Consider the following 20,784-nt stretch of genomic DNA (forward strand, 5'->3'; position numbering starts at 1 on the left):
GCTGATGCCTTGTCTGGATCACATCCCTAGGTCTTGCCTACCTCCCTTTGACCCGCGATTCCTTCTAAACCTACCCGCGGGGAGGAGCGCGAGCCGCGACACTAGCCTTCTGTGACCGTCTCTGATCCTCAGACCGAGACCCCTTTGCTGTTCGGGCTTAGACCTGGACCATCGTGAAATGAAGGACTGAAGGCCGCTGAGCGCGCCTTTGCCTCCCTGAACTTTTCGACCACCGTCTCAACAGAGGTAACCAAAAATATTCGGAAGGCGAAACCGGCGCACCGAGAAGAAAGCCCCTCTCTTCCATCCCGATATCTGCCAGGTTCACCCACAGATGTCTCTCAATACCTACTATAGCTGCCATGCTTAGTAGCACAGAGAGTGAGATCTGTGGTGCGGCAAAACTCAGCTACCTCATCAGGCCTTTATCCAGGTCTTCAAGCAGGTCAGCCTAATATGCCTGGAGCACCGCAATGTGCGCAACGAAACAACAGCCTGACCTGCTGCTGCGTATGCCCTGCCATCTAAGCTAAATGGCAAGGAGGGAGTTTTAAGAGAGGACGTCTCACCCATAGAAAGATAGCTAGCCAGTTGTCTTTTTTACAGGGGCATCCTCTCATAGTCGTTTCCGCGCATCACCTCGATGTTGGCATAACTTGTATGCTAGAATCGATGAATGTGTAAGAAAGATAACGCTCAAAACTCATCATACGCAGAGCAGAAGGATTGGGAAGGCTCAGCCTCAGCTTCTTTGCCATCCTCAGACATCTCCTGCTCTTACCGGGCCGAACCCAGCAGAGCACCGGCCCCCGGATCAAATGATGTTAAAGAAATAACATCATCCTCCAGCAGCTTACTCTCGTCCACAGTCGACGAGCGCGAGAGGGCAAACCCCTTTTTAAACTCATCAGCCGGATCCACCTGCGATCCCCACGAGCCCATCCTAACGATAGGAATATAGATCGCTCTTACCATGGAAATGCACGCTTCAAACAATATGGTCAGTGAAGACGAAGAAGAGAATGACATGTTCTCCCGGCACCTATTTGTACTATAATCGCACCGGTAGTGATATCATGGGCTGTTGTTGGCCGGCGACAGCCCATGACATCACTACCGGTGCGATTATAGTACAAATTGGTGTTTTTTCAATGTATGCTTCAGACACGGGTCCCCATGGCGACCCCTAGAGGACGCAGTTCGAAGTTCCCTTGAAAGGGAACGCACATGTGCACACAGTAGTCAACATTTGAAGTGGATCAAAAAAGTTAATCAAACAAATTGGTGTTTTTTCAATGTATGCTTCAGACACGGGTCCCCATGGCGACCCCTAGAGGACGCAGTTCGAAGTTCCCTTGAAAGGGAACGCACATGTGCACACAGTAGTCAACATTTGAAGTGGATCAAAAAAGTTAATCAAAGTTGTCCTAAGACAAGAACGCATTTTGGTTTTAGGTTTTAGGACAACTTTGATGAAAGGTTTTGATCCACTTCAAATGTTGACTACTGTAGTCTAACCTACTAGACTACTTTACGTAGGCCCAACGGATGCGTGCACTCTGTAGGTGTGTTTTGTTTGATTTTTGCAATAGGCCTACTAGATTATGTCAAATCGCACATCGTTAAAACAACAATTACGATATTATCGCAAACGATATATATCATACATCCCTATAACAAAGGCTATATCACAAATAAAGGCAGTTATTATTGTTTTTGGTATTGACATTTTCAAGTTAGGCTATACTTGTCCGATTGGACAAGTAAATTTCTCTTTCACTTGCCCGTCCAAAACATTCACTTGTCCCGGACAAGCATTAAAGGGGTCATATGATGCGATTTAAATTTTTCCTTTCTCTTTGGAGTGTCACAAGCTCTTGGTGCATAAAGAAGATCTGTAAAGTTGCAAAGACTAAAGTCTCAAATCCAAAGAGATATTCTTTATAAAAGTTCAGAGTCAGCCACACCTACCTAAAACGGCTCGTTCTAACACGCCCCCACATATCTACCTCACTATGTTCACAAATGTTCACGTAAAGAAAGGCGTAACTTTTAGTCTCACTGTAGTTTTGTTGACGCTGCAGCCATGTCGTGAAGACGCTGTGTGTTTCGTTGTGAATGGGAAACTACTTTGTTTGGTCTTCCAAAAGAGGACGAGATCCGCTTCGTCATGCCTAGAGCTGATCTGTGCTGGTCGCTGAGGGAATACATCAACTTTCATCGTGGACGAAGCGGAATCCAGCCCGGGGTCTGTCACATGTGGTTGCCGCTCATTCGTCGGATCTTTGGTCTTCCAAAAGAGGACGAGATCCGCTTCGTCATGCCTAGAGCTGATCTGTGCTGGTCGCTGAGGGAATACATCAACTTTCATCGTGGACGAAGCGGAATCCAGCCCGGGGTCTGTCACATGTGGTTGCCGCTCATTCGTCGGATCTGCCGGGCACGCAGTTCTCGACCCCGCCGCCTCAGCTCACTCTTGCCCGGCCTCAACTCACTCTATCCCGGCCTCAGCGCATGCTAAGCCGGGGCTTCCCCTCACGCTAGGCCGCTGTGTTTTTCATTGTGAAAGCGAAACTACTTTGTTTGGGCTTCCAAAAGAGCCAATTTTTTTTCTCTGATCACAAATGTAGACAGAGTTTTATGTTTACGTGGCGCGATGCAATGCAACGCGTAAAAAGATGGTATAAGTCATTATAATCAGTAATTATGTCCCCACTGGATGCAACAAATGCCTAGTTTGTAATGGGTTTAATATTTTTGTTTCGTCGCTCCGGCCGGGACAAGGAATCAACAGTATGGTGAGTGGCATAACATTTCCGTCTCACGGTATTCGGCCAATTACAACGCACTGGATAGCTGGCCAATCACAGCACACCTCGCTTTTCAGACCGATGAGCTTTGTAAAAATCGACGCGTTTCAGAAAGGCAAGAGAAACAATAATGTACAGTATGTGGAAAATAATGTTTTTTGTTTTTTTTTACTTTAAACCGCATAAACACATTTCATTACACCAACTACACAAAATAATGTTATTTTTAGCAGCATCATATGACCCCTTTAATGTCGAGCCCCCGCTATGCATATTCGGATTCCCAATCCCGTCCCTTTGGGTTTCCGACAACAACTTAAAATGAAGTAAACTTGCCCCCTCTTTTGGTCGAAATGGATGAATGCCATTCCGATGAGAAGCCTGCACCAGCACTGAGAGAACGAATCAATTGACTTAAATGATCTGGACACCGTATAAGCTCAAACCATCACTCCTCTCAGGAAAATTGTTATCCTTTCAGGCATGATTTATAAAAAAACAATTTACTGAAATTTATCGTCAGGCAGAAACACATGTTTTATGTCTCTAATTGCAAAGAGAATATTGCTTGAGGAAAGAGCTCATCTGTTGCTTGGAGACAGAAACCTGTGCTTAATAAAGCCATATAGAAAAGCAGTATGCCAGGTACTGCACTAACAAAAGCTGAACCACAAGATAAATCAGAGTAAGCTGGTTTGCTTTTTGGCCTACTGGAGAGAAACAGGTATCGAGAATCAAATAAAATACAGTGACTCGCAAAATTCAGTCTCTGATTGGGTTTCATCTTTGGCAGTACATTCTGAAACAATTAGTGCCACTAAACCTAAACACATTTTGTATTTATTATATGCATTACCTTTCATATAGATTAAAATTGCACCTTGTATCTTTATGATTTTAAGCTAATTTAGGACACACCTTAAACTTATATAACCAACATTTCGAAAGTTATAGTTAAAAAAATAATAGGCTATCAATATGATCTTCAAACGCACATGTTAACTCTCAGTCCCTCTTTACTCAGCAATGGCGAAATTTTGCTCTTTATTTGCATCCTGGCATGTTCAATCCTGTTCATTTTCTTGTCACTGTGTAAACAAGTTAAAATTTAAAATCAATGAAGTGTCTGAGCTTGACAAGTGTATAATCAACAGTCCAGTGCGCGCTTTAAAATAGACTTAAATACTTAGCCTACTTAATTTACAACACAAACATATTTATTTTTGAGAAATTGTATGCTTAGGGAAGGATACCGCATTACAGGAATTACCATAACAGTTTTTTAAACGAAGTATTTTATTTTCATATAGGGACTGTGCCTCTGCTTTAGTCACCGATATTAATTTATTCGCTTTTTGACCACCAGATGTCGCTGAAACACAACTGAGAAGATTGGTAAGTTTCATGAGCTGTCAGTTTTGTTTTCACTGTCGCCGTTCAGCGTCTTTTCTCTACTAGCAGTGCGCTGGTTACATTTTCTTGTATCTATTAAATTTAATTAATATCTAAATATAAAATATTGTATAGTGTTGAAGAGTGCTTCGGGTGATTGAGTTAAGTGTTTCTTTGTTATGCTGACGTCTCCCCGTTGATTTATTTTTCCTCTCAGAGTTTTACAAGGTCAGATTTGTGAGAAATTGTGTTGCTTTCGATTCCTCATTCTGTGATCAGACACTGACAGGAAATAACACTGTTTTCTCTCTCAAACCATTGTCTTTCTTTTACACTTTTGCTTTTCAGTAGTACAGTTCTTAGATTTGATCAAATAAAATACTACATGAAAATAGATTTTTTTTTAATGTATTAATTGTAATTTTTTTTTTAGCTCTACCTGCATCTCGAAATAATTATTCACTTTAAAATGAATATTATATTTTAATTTTTTATTAATATTATAATTATGTTGCACATTTACATTTACATTTCATTTGAGTGTTGTAGCCTGTGAATTTTTTTTTTGTTTTTTTGAGTGAATTATTTTCATATGTAAATGTTTAGTATTTTGTTTGAGTCTTTGCATGGAGGGTTCAGGGTGGAGTCTGCGCTGAAATGTTTTGCAGGGAATCAGTGGAGGGTGGAAGATTGAAATATGGCACATTTCCTGTCTCAGGATGTTATTGTGGTAAGAAATTAATATCCTATATGATTTGCCTAAAGAGAGATCAAAGTGATACATTTTTATCACTGTTGTTTCCTATCTGTCTCACTCAAATGTGAACTGATGCTGAGTAGAGGACAACAGCAGCGACGGTAGCACTCAAAAAAGCAACACAGATGATAACTCCCAATGGAAAGTGTGGCCATATCAGGTGTATGTCAGCACAGTTCAGCCTTTTACCTCCTCCTCCATCAAAAAAACGATAATTTTGGTTAGACTCTTTCAAATACGCTGTTTTATGCAAGATCTCCTTTGCATGATTGTTTATTTTATGGTTTAGATTCTTTAACAATTATTACAATTTTAAGCAGTACTTGCCCATTCCAAAGCTATATGTTTTAAGCCTGATTTGGTATCAGTTGCATGAGACTGTGGATGAGGAATATAGATTTATACTAATATTATACGTTTATATTTGTTGTGTACATCATGCTTTTTCCACAATAAAGTTGCTATGAAACACATATGTAATGAAAACTTGGTTCTATGTATTAGCTGTTTGGACTTTGAGATGTACTGTAGATGAACTTGGCGGATGAACGTGAGCTTTCAGTCTGCCGATTTTAATGGAAGATCCAGTTATGGCATTTTGATTAAACATTGTGAGGTTAAAGAAATAGTTCTCAATAAGATCCATAACATGCATTTAAAAATAGATAGGGTGAGTTTTCATTTCATGCTGACTTTCATTTGCCGTCCTCACTTGATGTGTGTTTACATAGAGCCTGATGTTACTATTAAAGCCTGTGCTTTTAATCTTAAGATATATCTAGGGTTTTGTTTTGTACTAATAATAGTATGTGCACATACCAACTATTCGCATAATAATAATAATAATAAAAAATACTATTACTTTTAACGCATACCATCTCTACAATTACACAGCTTGGGTTTTTATGAATGCAACCTTGGCCTTTTTGTACTTCTAGTTTAATTGTATCTGAAATGACTGTGAAGCAAATTTAATGAACAAGGAAATCACTGCTAATATGTCAAAGATTGGTGAAAAAAAACAAAAAAACTTTATGGTCACAATTACCCTGCTCTCTTCCAATGAGTTTTGATGGATCTCCCGACATGTTCTCTACTCTTTCTCTAAAGTTATGCTCATAAAGTCCTTTTTCATAAAACTGGCCTCCTGGAGAAAAATCTGTTCAGAGAAACATTTTCTCTCACTTTTTTTCCACATCAGAAATGGGCAGAAGTCTGTCTATCATAAATGTCATAAACTTCCTGTCATAAACTTCCTGGTTTTCTCTCTCCAGTCTCTTTTCATCAACCCTTCTTCAATAGTCTCACACCAAGACAACCACACCATTCAATAAATCACTGCATTTCCAGGAGAATGCCTAATGAATCAGTGCACTGCTCATGATTGTGGGGGTGGAGCGTCATCTGCAAGGACAGTTTGGGGTCATAGCAAGGTTGCTGTCCTCATTCAGCACTAGAGAAAGAAAAACGTGTATGAAACCATAGCATTTTTCAGCCTTATTAGAACAGAAGAGCTTCATTGTGAAAGGAAAAATGACGTCAAACTCGGGCCAGAAAATAGTTTCTCAGGAATGGATTCCAGGCGGTGTTTTGATGGCATCAACTGATTACACTGAGGGAATTATGGGCTTTTGTTCTTGAGTCAATTCCTCATCCATCATCCCAATTTCTTAGTCTGACAATCAATAAATGATCCACTTGCATCATCTTCCAAAGCACAAGAACATCGGATCTCCTGAATGTGGAAAGCTGATGTCACGTGTCATACAATTTGTAGGAGTATATGCGATGGTGCTCTGGTCAGCTGTCAATGACCTTATTCTGAGTTATATTGCTCATGTCTGGCCTTAATGCCCCGGCTCAGCATTTGATTGCTGCAGTCTGGAAGTGATGAATCATACTGTAATGGCTGCTCGGGCAGAGGAGCATATGATTTCTATCATGCCATCACCAGCTAATGTGATTTGGCTTTTCTGGAGGATATAATCTGACAGTATAAAATTTCCTCTCTTTGTGTCGTTTTTGTCTGTGAGCACACAGTTGCCTATATGTGCGGAAGTGTGTTGGGTCTGGGATGCAGAAAGAAATGCAGAAAGGTTTGTGTGAAGGTCAGGTTCAGGTTTATGGGACAGAGAATATCACTGGCTCTGTGTAAAAACAACAGAGGTCAAAGGAAAAGTCCACAGTGTTTTGGAGTTCTGAGGATGAATCAATATATCAACATATATGCAAGAATAAATAAAAAGATCACAATCTAACAATAAGAAGTGTGCAATCAAAACATTATGGTATGGACTTAAAGGAACACTCCACTATTTTTGAAAATAGGCTCATTTTCCAACTCCCCTAGAGTTAAATTGTTGAGTTTTACCGTTTTCTAATCCATTCAGCCGATCTGGCAGTAACACTTTTAGCTGTAGCTTAGCATAGATCATTGAATCTGATTAGACCGTTAGCATCTTGCTCAAAATCATCAAGCAACTTTGCTGCCGTACCATGGGTGCAGCAGGCACAATGATATTACGCAGCACCTGAAAATAGTCCCCAGCACGCTCCCTGTGCAAGCAGGTGGTCACGTTGGTTATGTTGACGGAAGTTAGTCTAGTTTCAGGCGCTGCGTAATATCATTGCGCCTGCTGCACCCATGGTATGGCAGCAAAGTTCCTTGATTATTACACCGGAATGAGAGTATATCGGCCTAGAAAATCGCAACTTTTCATTTTCCGTCAGTCTTAGTACATGATGTAACTACAGAAAAGTCAAGTTTTAAATAGGAAAAATATAGAAACTCTTTGGTCATTTTTGAGCAAGATGCTAACGGTCTAATCAGATTCAATGATCTATGCTAAGCTACAGCTAAAAGTGCAACCGCCAGACCCGGATAGGAGAGTCTGGAAAATGAGCCTATTTTCAAAAATAGTGGAGTGTTCCTTTAAGAATTTATCTTCAAATTCACTCAAGACTAAAATATTGGCACTGTAAAAAATAAAACGAATAAAAAAAACTGTAAAAATGCTATAGTAAAATCTTATTAATTGGTAAACTCAGGGTTGCCCGGTCTCACGCTTCAACCCTGTCAAAACAGTCAAATTTGTTTTTTTCCAAGTAAAAACTAAATTACTGTATAATATTGCATACATTCCCAGAAATTCCTGTGTAAAACATCACATATGATTAGATTTTATATAAAAAAATTTATATGAATAGTTTTGTTCCTTCTTTTGGAATCAGTAATGTACATTAAGGTGTTTTGTGTTACGTTTTGTTATTTAGTTAATGTTTATTGCATTATTTTATAGTGTCATGTGAGTTACCCTGAAGGTGTTTTGTCTTGTATGCCCCTGTGTACCATCTAGGTACACACACACACAATTTATAGATAGTATACAATTTTATATAGATCACATATTAATATGTAATTATATGTAATTATACAACAGTTCTTTCTGGTCCTCGAATCGAATTGGCTGATAATAGTGCAATATTAAAGTGATAACAGAACTCCTCCAACCGTTTCACCGTTTCTATCATACTTGCCGTATTTCTCACAGTGAGTGTCATGGCGGATGCCCAAATCCACTGTAGTTTAAAAATAATAATGTTTTTGTGTCACGGAATGTAGTTTTAAGAGTTTTGAACCTGCTGAGTCACTCGTGAACCTGCCGAGTTCACACTGCTGCTGGCTCTGATGTCTCTTTAGTGGTTAAACATGAGATATAATTTGTTTTGGGTAATTCTAACGGGCAGTCTTTTGTCTCATTAAACTGCTATTTGTTCCAGAGCAAATAGTTTTGGCTGAGAGCAAAATCTCATCACGTTATGTTTTATGTAACTTTAATGCTGTATATCAGAGCGCTGCCTTTGTACTTTTGACAGAATTTTCTAGCAACTTTTATGATGGCTGTTGTTGTTGTTTATTATATTTTATATACATAGTAGTATTTAGTATTAGGAAACTGTGTGTGTGTGTGTGTGTTCGTGATGGTGATTTTCCCCCCCGCCATTAAGATGGCGACAAGAGACTGTTTTACAAATTACTTTTATATTGCAAGAGACTGAAACAGAAGTTATTTTTTACTTTTAATAATAGCTTGTAACCAGTGTTAATTTTGACAGCAAATTTTGATTTAGTTTTAGTCATAGTCTTTTGACTAAAATGCCATTTGGTTTTAGTCATATTTTAGTCACCTGAATTGCTTTTAGTTTTAGTCGACTAAATAGTCGACTAAATCTACAGTAAATTTAGTCGGCTAAAATCTAATGGGTTTAGTTACAGTGTAATGCGTTTATTAAGCATTTCTCCAAAATTTCCAAACTCATTATATAGGTTTGATATTAAGGTTTTATCATGATAGACACCGATTTAACTGCGGTGCCACACAACATGCCTTTATGTTAAAATTAATAAAACCACTCCTCATTAAGAACAAGAACATGATCGTCTTTTTAATGAAATACCAATGGTTATAGGCTAATTATGCATTCTTTATAGCAACTTGTTTACCATAATCTTCATTCTTTCAAGCAGACATATTTATTTATGTAAATAAATTTTGATTAATCTTTAGGGCTACTAAAGTTTTTCAGTCAAGAGCAGTGAGTGATTTTCTGTCTTTCTTTCGTTGCTTGATTAACATCAATGACTTGGACAATAGCAACTAAATTAGGCTGCTGTCCCTTTAAAACCGAATGCACAGCTGCAATGGATGCAATGTACTGATACACGTTCTCCTTGCTGTTTACATTCACTTAAGACGTAATCAACTGTGTTTACGTGAATACTCGTCAAAACAATTTGACATCATTATGTGTGTAATTCTTAATTATCCGTTCATGCGTCGCGAAAGAGTCCTCGTGCGCTGTGAGACGCGCTCTCTGTGTGTGTATGCTTCAGTGTCTGCGCTCAGAAAACCGAACTGAAATGAGTTCTCTCTTGCGTCGTCAGATTTATCTATATGTCTGCTCTTCTCTTACTCCCACATATCGACATTTTTGAACGATTTATGCGATGTGCAGCAAGTGTATTTTAACTTATGTTCCTGCCGGTTCGTATGTACGCATCTAACTTCCTAACCACGCAGCAGATTCGTTCTGAAATAGAATGAATCTCTTTCCAAATTGTCCCTCCCTAACATTTTCGTCTCGTTGTCGTCAGTGAATAAAATGTCATGCATTATGACGAAAATTATTCGTCAACGAAATTAACACTTCTTGTAACTGAGCAGCGCTGTCATCAGAAATCACCCTTAACAGATGAATGGATAGTGCGACAAAGATATCGCTTTCCTCGGCGGACATTCAAACTAATGTTTTATTGTGAAGATGAGATTGAGCTGAAGAATGAATGCTGTATCAGATGCAGGTAATCACACTCACTAAGTCCATCTCTCTCTCATAATACTCTACCTATAATACAGAGAGCTTTTAATACAGTGATACAATAAGCTTTCAATGAAGCAGCTCAATGTTCCTTCGTTACTAGTTCTAAAGTGACGTTTTCGAATTAGTAACGGAGGTTTGAGCTCAGCTGTTAAACTGTCAAATTGAGATTTGAATCCGTCGCGGAAGGAAGTAGTTCTGCACCAGAGTATGTGAGCGGAGTGGAGCGGCAACAATTTTCCCTCCGAGCATTCAATAATCACTCCGCTCCAACTCCGCTCGGGGTTCACCATTTCCCGCTCACGCTCCACTCCGCGCTCACTGATATCAGAAACACTGCTCCGCATCTAAAGTATTTCAGTACGTTTGAAATATCACAAATTAATAAAATAACAGGAGAGTTTCAAAGTGGCTCATTGGAGCACTAGTGTGCAAACTCTTTCCTACCACATTACAAGCTAATAACATGGTTGTTGTCAGCATTAAAAGGTATAATTGGTGCTTTTTGCAGTGCATATTTTGTTTGTGAAGGATGAAAATAACAGTACGTTCGTCCGTTATTTTACCTACGGATCGCTGCATTTCTTACAGATTTCTGCTCATTCGAAATCAGATAGCCTACAGATGAAGTAGCACTGTAAGATTGCATTTGTTTGAAGCATTATTGAGAAAGCGATTGCACGTGAATGTGTTGTACTGGTTCAAATCATTCTCTCACCCGAAAATATTCAGTATCTAGAAGGAACAAACAAATTCCTTGAGCACTATAACTTCCCGCTCATGTCCATTGCTGTCATCATAGCCTTCACATTCTTTCTGATTTGAGTGATCCATCTGTATCAAGCTAGCTAAATATGTTTATCATGCGAATTCTTGCTAAATATGCAGTTATATTACGGGCCGTTGGCATGAATTGCACTAGTGGCGGAGCGGTAGTGGAGCGTTCTTGGAGCGAGTGAAAACCACGACGCTCCGACTTTTAAAAAATCCGCTCCGCTCACATACTCTGTTCTGCACAAAAGAGGGTTTTTAAAGAGTAAATTACTGGCTGCTAGTTGCATTACTTTCACAGTAAGTTACTGTATCATTATTACTGTAAATAATTGTGAAATGACAGCTGTATACTGTGACCTCACAGTAGTTATTCCGTACTGTGATTTAGCAGTATGCTCCTGTAGAATTACTGTATTTAGCTGTGAAGTTATCATCAGATTACTGCAATTTAGCAGTATTCTGCTGTAGAATTACAGTGTAAACTGTAATAGTAATGCAAATCGTTAATGTGCTTTTAATTTACTATAAAATGTATTGTTAATTTAAAACTTTTAATTTAAAATGTATTGTTAATTTATTATAAAATAGTGTAATTTTGGAATTTTATCTTTTAACCCATCAATAACCTACTGGAAAGATATGTTCAATTCAAATAAACACAAAACAATCAATTTTACACATATATTTTGCAGTTGAATAAATTCTGTCTAAACTTTCCAGCAAAGGGGTTCAGACGATCATGCTTTTCTCCATTTAACCAGGACACACTATAGAACATATTCAGGGATCATCTTACTGCATGACCACATCTAGCTTAACACAAAGCCAGAGTTTGGTTTGTCCATTCTGGTGTTGGAACATTGCTTACACACTAGATTGACATCCATTCAAAGTCAATGAGTTTCCTGATCAGTGTACAGACTTGCTGGTTGATATGTCCTCTCTGCCTCTTTGAGTTTGTGCCTGTCTCTGGATTGATGCCCACGAAGTACCTATAAACAAATAGGCTGAGAGGAAAGCTGTTAGTTTCTTTCAAGTGGGATGAAAAAGGTGTCAGTTCCCAGTGACCACCTTCAGTGGGTTACTGCTGTTGCAGTACAGACCAAAAAGGTGCAGAACAAGGTGATTTTAACCCTAACCATTTAAATAACAGCAGCTTAAAAAACCTGGCAGCTTATTTCCATCACAAACACACAGTCAAGAACAGTACGGCAACAAAGTAGAGGTGTGTGATTTATCCAGGCAGAGCATTTGCACACAACAATGTTAATCATTTTATATGTACTGTTTGCAGAGGAAGGAGAATCAGGATCCTTTTAAAAACCGCTTCCTCTCTGGTCTCCAGCACAGACACAAAAGTTGAGTCTGCAACACACCACTTGTTTGAGGGGAAGAAGTGGGGTCATCATCGCTTGGCTGCAGTGGTCCTGAGCGGCTCGCAAAATCACAACACATCCAAACATTCCTTGATTAACCCACCAAATAAAAAACAAGCCCTCAAGTACAATATTACATAGAAATTACCTTTGATAAATTCCAGAGTGCAAGAATCATCTTCAGCATACTTCAAACTGAAATGGCAAAAATGGCAGCCAGACCAGTTATGAAATCAGCTTGTCCCTCCAATGTCAGCATCCATGCCATCGACTTCATTGTGTCACTTGAAACAAAAACAGATATACTGTTACCTACTGTTCAGAAAAGAAATCAAGATTTATTTACTTATTTAAGAAATTAGAGTGAAAAGAGTAGTGTGGTGGCATACTCTAACTACTGAGTTTTAGATGACTACTGTTAAAAGAAAATAATTGCAATCCACCTTATTTTTCAATGCGGAAGTAAGCCGTTTTCTGTGAATGTGCGAGACTTTCGGTTCATTAGCCGCTGTAGGGAAATAATGAGAAGAATAAGAAGTAAACGGTAAAACTGTTTGCACTACAAACCAGTGTGTTCATAATTAAGATAATACATTAAAATAATATGGTAAGCATAAGACAACACCAATTTGCAAGTTTAAGCAGCAAAACATGCTGCTTCCAGCTAAAAATAGCTGGAAGCAGATGAGACTGGAAGCCAATAAATTCTAAATGCTGAGCTTATGGGTAAAAAGTAAATACAGTTTCTAAGGTGTATAATTCACAATGTTACATAATCCTAATCACTTAACAGTTTTGATATTACAAATCTGTCATTTTCATGATAGATAATTAATTTTCTGTTTTAAAACCAAGACAGTTGCAAATATAGGCCTTTTTTAAAAAATAATTTCAAGACCAAATGATTCAGTTCTGAAGTGATAGCATGTCTGAATCGTTTATGTTGACTTCAGGCAGAGGCAACCGTTTTGTTTACATTTAGATCCTTTAAATGAAATGAATACATCATTAGTATCACAGTCAGAACAATTCTCACTCTACAGCAATGTCTTTTTCCAGAAATCACGACCCGGTTAAGATAATCCACAGACCTTATTGTGAGCAGTTTCATGTAGAAACTATCTGTAGAAAGAAAACAGTTACATGAAACTGCTCACAACAAATTTGTGGATGACTTGACACTTGAAAATACAATAAAAATGAGAAGGACAACATTACCTTGAACAATCAAGCAAGCTAGGGGTGCTTGGTTGCTTCACAGTCCCTTCACGTCAGTGGCTGTAGCTGTAGCTGTAACACAAGGATGCAAAAATAATCTATTAATACAACAGGAGTACAATAATACAATAATCTGTACCTACGGTAGCACAGAGTCAAAATTTGCGCACAAATAATCTCTTGCCCCTATCAATTTATCTTATATGCACTACATTTTCAGTTGATGAAGCAGACAAAGGCTGCTCCGTATCACACACACAGCAGGGGAGAAAATTATGAAGAAGCCCAGTTAACGTTACTAATTTGAGATTAATTTACTCCACCTTTGCCGTAATCCACAACACTATAATTTCTCTGGTTGATAATAACGATCATAAGGTCATCTTACCTTACAACTTATTGCCCAGTGATCACCACTGTGGAGAGAACCTAACGTATAAGTTACAGGGAAAGAGATCGCTGTTAGCACTAAGAAAATCTAAAATTGAGATAATTATATATTTTTTCGAAATGAGGCTCCAAAAAATTAGCTAATGTCTCACAGTTAGCTACTAACATAATACGGTACAATTACTACAACCAACGTCTGTTTATGGTTTAAAAAATTGGTGCGCTCAAATCTACACGAGTAAGCTAACCGCTAACAACGTGACAACAGAACCTACAACTAACTCTACTTGGTTAATACTTTTAAATTACATGCACTATCATATAATAAAGGCATTTAATTTGACATTTCTACACTTACTGCTGAATCCGCTGGACACGGATGAGAACATGGAGGAGACCAGAGAGCTCAGTCAGACGACACAGCATGCGGAGGCGGGACGGAATTTACAGTAGTGTCCTGTAACTGCTCCGCCTACATTATTTTCACAGTAAAATTCCCGAATATGGTATTATATTGTGAAAGCCACAGTAAAAGCCTGTAAAGTGATAATAATGTAATTTACTGTGAAATATTACAGTTGCATGCTGTGAAATCCCTGAATTTGTTTTACAGTGTATATATTTACACACGTGTGCCGTCGAACTGTTGTATAAACGCAATATCACACTCGTAGACGTGAGATGTGGCTGTATATTGGCACGTTGTGATTACCTACGGCCGAATCACAGCCGTGCATATATACACCCATTTCTCACGCCTACTAGTGTGATTTTGCTCATTTAATAGACACACACATACATTTTTATATAATGATTATAAATATGTATAAATATTATATATAAATGTATTATAAAAAAAACTATAAAAAACTTTTATAGCTGAGATGCCATTAAATCTCCTGAGCTTTGAAACTGCAATACAATTTTATTGTTTAATTGCCTGAAACTTTATAAACTGCCTTTGACTTTACAAGGCTGTGATAACTTCATAGTTTTATAATTAAAGATATTTTATACTTTATGTAGTCCTTTATTTTCCCAGGCAATTAGGCATTTATTTGTAAGCCACGACATCTATGGCTGCCTCTTTAAAAGGGGCAATTACTGGATAATTTCATGGTGTAGGCCTACTTGCGTACCACAGGAGAGGCATTGCGCTTGTTTATCACTCTTTTCCAGGCAGCCTGGAAGTAGTTGAGTAGCATGTTTATGTAAATCTGCTCGTGTTTATGACTTTGTGTGGTTCCGTTTAAGTGTGATGGGATAGTTTGCAAATCAAGTGGCAGGACCTGACTCTCCAAATGTGCCTTAAATCCAGTCACAACCATCCTCGGTCATCTTTGATAGGTCACACATGAGAGAGACGCTGGAGAGACAGCGGAAATCCTTCCATTACTGCTTACAGGGCGTCTGGCGATCAAGGGACAGAACGAGGCTAATTGGCCCTCATAACCCTGTATTATCTCGGTAGTTACGGACGGCCACCGGCAGAACACGGCGCGAGCGCCATCTGTGCGCTTTATTTTCTTCTAGCGGCGACGAGGGGTGATCGAGAGGGAGGGAGGAGAGGGGGTTTGAATCTATCCGCCCGCACAATCTATTCACCACCTCGGCTGGCAGAGGACGTGAGGTGCCTTCTCCGTTCATGGATTTTACGGTTTTACTCGGACGCACGGGACTCCGATGGCTGTTTGTCTCGCCGTGGGCTCTTAAAATCAAAGGCTCACTCACTCCGATGGTGAGTTTTTTGGCGTAGCTAACAGCAGAGCGCGCGATGGCTGAGCCGCAGGCTTCCGAATCCGTGGCGGGACCCTTGTACGAGCTCGTCTCCGAGGCGACCACTCCGACCCGGGACGTGGCTGCGGCGGCGGCGGCGCTGAGCATCAGTGATACCTACCAGACATACCTGGACGTGTCGGCGGCTGGGCACCCGGTGTACGGGGCCGAGGGGGTGTACTCTAACGGACGGTACAGGGAGCACAGCAGTCCGCGGGTCTGTACCCGGAACCGCGACAGTTCTGCAGAGAGGTGCACCGGCACCTGGAATCCACCTTGCGGTATTATGAAGGTGAGTGAGTGTCATCACTTTGTTATTGACCGAAGATTTTCAGAGCTCTGCAGCGACGCAAATGCCCATGCAACCGCGCACTGCTCTGCAAACACATTATGTAGCATTACTCTCCTGTTTCAGTAGTATGTTTCGTGCGTGTTCCAAAACCAATTGAGATGAACATTTTGGAATATCTCATGAACATCTTATGCCCAATAAGATCACTCGATCAACATTCTTCTTCTTCTTCTTCTTCTTCTTCCTCTTCTTCTTCTTCTTACTGTTATTATTATTATTATTAATAGCCTATTATATTTTGTACAACTAGTACCAATAGAAATTAATGTAATGATTAATTGTCAGATAACAGATTTGCAGATTTTAGGTTTTCAAGATTATTTTGACCAATCAATAATTATTAGGCTGCAGCATATAAAACACAATATACAGTATGAATATTTCAATTAGTTTCAATTATTTAATTATTATTTGTGCCATATTTATATTTATGCAAACTTATCTTTATCTAGGACTATATTTGAATTATGTGTAAGCTTAGAAATCTCTTTTTAAAATGGCTGTGAAAAGTTATAAAGTTTTTAATAATTAATTTCTAATTTATTTTGTATTGTTAAACAAAAGAATTAAGTAAGCTGCTTTACTTTTGAATAACATTGTTTCATGTTGAGCAAATAGGGGTTTAACAACTGACACTTAGTTAGATCCTATTTTTAGGCAGCACTTATCAGTAGACCTGATATAAAAGAACTGTTCATTTCTAAAAAAAACCCAAAACAAACCAACAAAACGATAAATAAGTATAAAAACAGTAAACATTGGTTAAACAATATTGGACAAAACAATTTCCAACCCAAACTCATGAGAACCCAGAACTATTTTATGAGGTGGTGATTTTTACGGAAATGTACGTTTTTCAGAAAAAATATATGTGTACACTCATAAAAAACCAAAAGTGCCAGGAAGCACCAAAAAGGGTGTTTCACAGCGATGCCATAGAATAACTATTTTTGGTTCCATGAAGAACCATTTTATTCTTGGTGCCATAAAGAACCTTTTCTGCTACTACAAAGAACCCTTTTTAAAGGTTCTACAAAGAACCACTTATGAAAATGTTATTTTAGTGTCCCATTTATTCCAGATCAATATCCTCACATTTATCATACTATAAATTTTCTTTAATAGGTTTGTTCATAAAACAATTTAGAAAATAAAAATCAAATCCAGAAGTAATCGAGACTTGACAAGAGATATGATTAAAATGTTTGTTGCGTTTACAGTACACATCAATGCAGTATACATCATACCTCGATACTGTGTGTATGTGTGTTTAATAGGGATGTGCATGAGTAGTAGAGTACTCAGACTTGACAGCGACGATCAGTCATATTTTTTAAAACTAAATTCAATCAGCAACGTCTTCTGTAAGTTAGCCTACATAATTGTACTAGTAAGTGACATAAGTTACATTCATGTGAAATTTATATTTTTTGAGGGTTTTCAGAGAGTTTTGAGTCATGCAAAACAGCATTAAAAAAGATATAAAAGGGCTGATCTATTGTTTTTTAATTGATAAACACCACAATACCATTTACTCAAAATTAATACTTTATATTGCACTATTTATATTCATTTGAGTCTGGAAAGAGTTCTGGACCAGACAGTACAATTTAGCTCACTTGATCTCAACATGTTGAGTGTGAAGAACCATTTTATAGTCTAAAGAACCTTTCTGTGCTACATAGAATCTTTTGTGCAATGGGAAGGTTCTTTGGATATTAAAGGTTCTTCATGGAACCATACACCGTGCCAAAGAACCATTTAAGAACCTTTATTTTTAAGAGTGTATAATAAATATATATACAATTCTATAAATTCTTATGAATTAGCCACAGATTCACAAAAATGTAAAATGAATTGCTAAAATGAAAAATGTGTTACATTATTAGCCCCACTCGACCAAATATGCTGTGTAGAATCTCACCATTTTTGTGGACATATTCGTAATCATTTAGATTAGAATTGCAACATTATGTTTGAAAACGGGTACAAATGTATATCAGTGTAACTGTTTGACCCACATCCTGGTCACATTCCTGGATAATAATATGTTTTATTATTTTGCTAATGTCTGTTAAGGCACTCACAAACATATTTTCATGACAGCTGTATAGCACATGGTGACAGTGCACTGCACTTAAGCTAAACCATACGCATGTCAATGGCTGGAAGGACAGCTGTCAAGTGGTGTTTTAAGTGGAAAATATATTTATTTTCCTATACAGAGGGTCTGAACTGCACAATGGTTTGAATTTTAATGGATGTCGGCACAAACCAAAGGCTTTGGATCAATGAATCTATACGACTGATCAGTTGACATTTGGCGCCAGAGTCAACAACAGATGAGGAAGTGGTTTAATTGTCAAAGCACCACCCTGTTAGGAATCACGGCACTTTGACTAATTACTTATCCTGTCAAGCAAAAGATTGTTCTTCTCAGGTCAAAGGAGAGATAGAAGGTGGAAAAAAGAAAAAACTCAGACAGTTTGAGGACAGCTCAAGATACAAAAAATTACGTCATCCCTTACATTTTAAAGCAAGGTCTGTTTTCCTCTGTGTCATTGTGGGTCAGTGCTGCTGTCTGAGATGAACCAGGAGCCTAACGTCAAAATTGTCATTGGGTTGATTCACTTTGCTTAGCAACTGACACAAAACAGCATGCTACTCTCCCATTCCCTCACTTTATTGAATTCCTATGTGACTGTGTGGGTGTCTTTGCACCCTCGAGAGGACCAGTATGACAGAGAAACCAGTGAAATGTTCAACGTGCCGACATCTGAGAGCTCAAAGTAGACTTGATTTGGTGATGAGAGAGTCTAAGTGTCATTATATGGTGAATCAACTTTCATATACTTGAATCTCCATTACCCAGTTGTTAGAAATTGACTAGCTGTCTAATCGCCACAGGGCTTGGTTTGACTGTGCTGTTTTGCTCAGGAATATCACGCAATTCTCTTCATATCAGACCTATTTCATCCCTCATTTGAAGATGATTTTCCATCTATGATTATAGGTTGCAGAGAGTGTTTCCAGGTGTCATGAAATATGCTTTCGTGTAGCGTGTGATCTGTTATTGAGATGTTAAAAAGTGACCGTCTAGCAGCGACTTATCCTCAGCTGAAACTCTGTTAGTTAAACTTGCTACAACAGATCCTCCAGTCAAACTGCCCAGGGCCAAAGCAATCCAGAGAGCAGAATCTGTCTCGCTTTTCAGCTTTCCTTCTCCTCAGCTGTGCTCTGAGTCTGGCCTCCTTGTCTTTTTAGGCCCAAGGCTTTTGCTTTGATCTTACTAGAAAAAAAATGGGATTAGGCTACTACAGTGATCCTCAAATCTGGCTCGTGAGATCTACTTTTCTGCAGAGTTTAGCTCCAACCCTATAATCAAACAAACCTACCTGTGATTTTCTAATGATCCTGAAGACATTGATTAGCAAACTTAGGCATTAGCATTGATTAGGTGTGTTTGATTAGGGTAGAGCTAAACTCTGCAGGAAAGTGGATCTCGCGAGACTGATTTGAGGATCACTGTGCTACTATAACCTGTGAGGGCAGTTATCCTGACTAAAGGCCAAGAACTATAACGATAACTGTAGTAGAGTCCACACCAATGCACAATATTGTTCTGTTTATTACAAGCGTGTGCTGTCCTTTTGACATCTGCTGCTTAAAATGCTTAAAGTCACGTCAATTCTGATTGGTTGTCAATGTTTTTATCATTCATCAGATGGAAAAAAAACGTTCTGATAGTGATTCCAACAATATTGTTTTTCTGTGTTGTTATCGTTATAGTTGTGATGAACTTCTCTTATGTCATTGAATTTGAACAATTAATAAAACTTTATAATTTTTGTCCTTGGTGTAAGTGGGCCTTAAGACCGTTGAGGTTGATCAGGAAGGCGATAGATGCATCATCCTCCAAGAATAATGATTAACGGCTATAAATCTCTGAGGTGTCAGTCACAAATGTATCATGGTTCTGTGAAATCACTGCTCAAAAAGACTGCATTCATGACATTGCTGTTAGTAATCAATTTACCATCTTGCTTATGAGTTTATATTGCCACCCAGAGAATAGCAGTGGGTGATTTTTATCAATAGTATGCAGGAAAGGGAGAAGGTTGCGTGTGGGTTGTTGTGTATTTGGTTGAGTGAACACAGGAGTGTTTAATCAAATCAGATGCTGTTAAAACGAGCAAATGTTATTGACAAATGGAAAAATATCTAGACCCGGTAGCAACTTGCACGCCTCTGCATATTAGGAAACAACAGGTGAAGTCAGGCCACGGCGTACTAACAAATGTGACATTTTCCGATTATGTTATTACAAATCGCACACCTAGTGTTTATGTAATTGAGTTGGTGTCAAGCAGACATTAATTATGACATTGATAAGTGACTGGCTTAATTGCTGTATAACGGTTTTGGGCTGTATTGTTGATGTATGATAATGTACCTGTACATTCACTCCCTATAGGAAGGAAAACCACACGTGTCTAATGTCAGTTGTGTCTCCTAGGCAGCAATGAGAATAAATGGAGACCTTTGCTGGCGTCACATGTT

The 20,784-nt window shown here is 38.6% G+C and overlaps 2 protein-coding genes across 2 annotated transcripts in view; both read left to right on the forward strand.

Annotated features, from left to right (window-relative positions):
• Window positions 1-12,664, forward strand: part of LOC107560760 (uncharacterized) — a 25,560-nt gene extending 12,896 nt beyond the window's left edge. Inside the window, exons 2-3 of the mRNA XM_016245020.1 lie at window positions 12,315-12,318; window positions 12,653-12,664. The gene's annotated coding sequence lies outside the window, so the exon portion shown is untranslated. The remainder of the gene's footprint in view (window positions 1-12,314; window positions 12,319-12,652) is intronic.
• Window positions 12,665-15,672: 3,008 nt separating this feature from the next.
• Window positions 15,673-20,784, forward strand: part of LOC107560747 (inactive phospholipase C-like protein 2) — a 55,306-nt gene continuing 50,194 nt past the window's right edge. The window contains exon 1 of the mRNA XM_016245004.1: window positions 15,673-16,164. Within this exon, the coding sequence (XP_016100490.1) occupies window positions 15,871-16,164 (294 nt within the window). The 5' untranslated portion in view covers window positions 15,673-15,870. The remainder of the gene's footprint in view (window positions 16,165-20,784) is intronic.

This window comes from Sinocyclocheilus grahami, unplaced genomic scaffold (genome assembly GCF_001515645.1).
Source record: "Sinocyclocheilus grahami isolate Dianchi unplaced genomic scaffold, SAMN03320097.WGS_v1.1 scaffold741.1, whole genome shotgun sequence".
NCBI classification, from domain to species: Eukaryota; Metazoa; Chordata; class Actinopteri; order Cypriniformes; family Cyprinidae; genus Sinocyclocheilus; species Sinocyclocheilus grahami.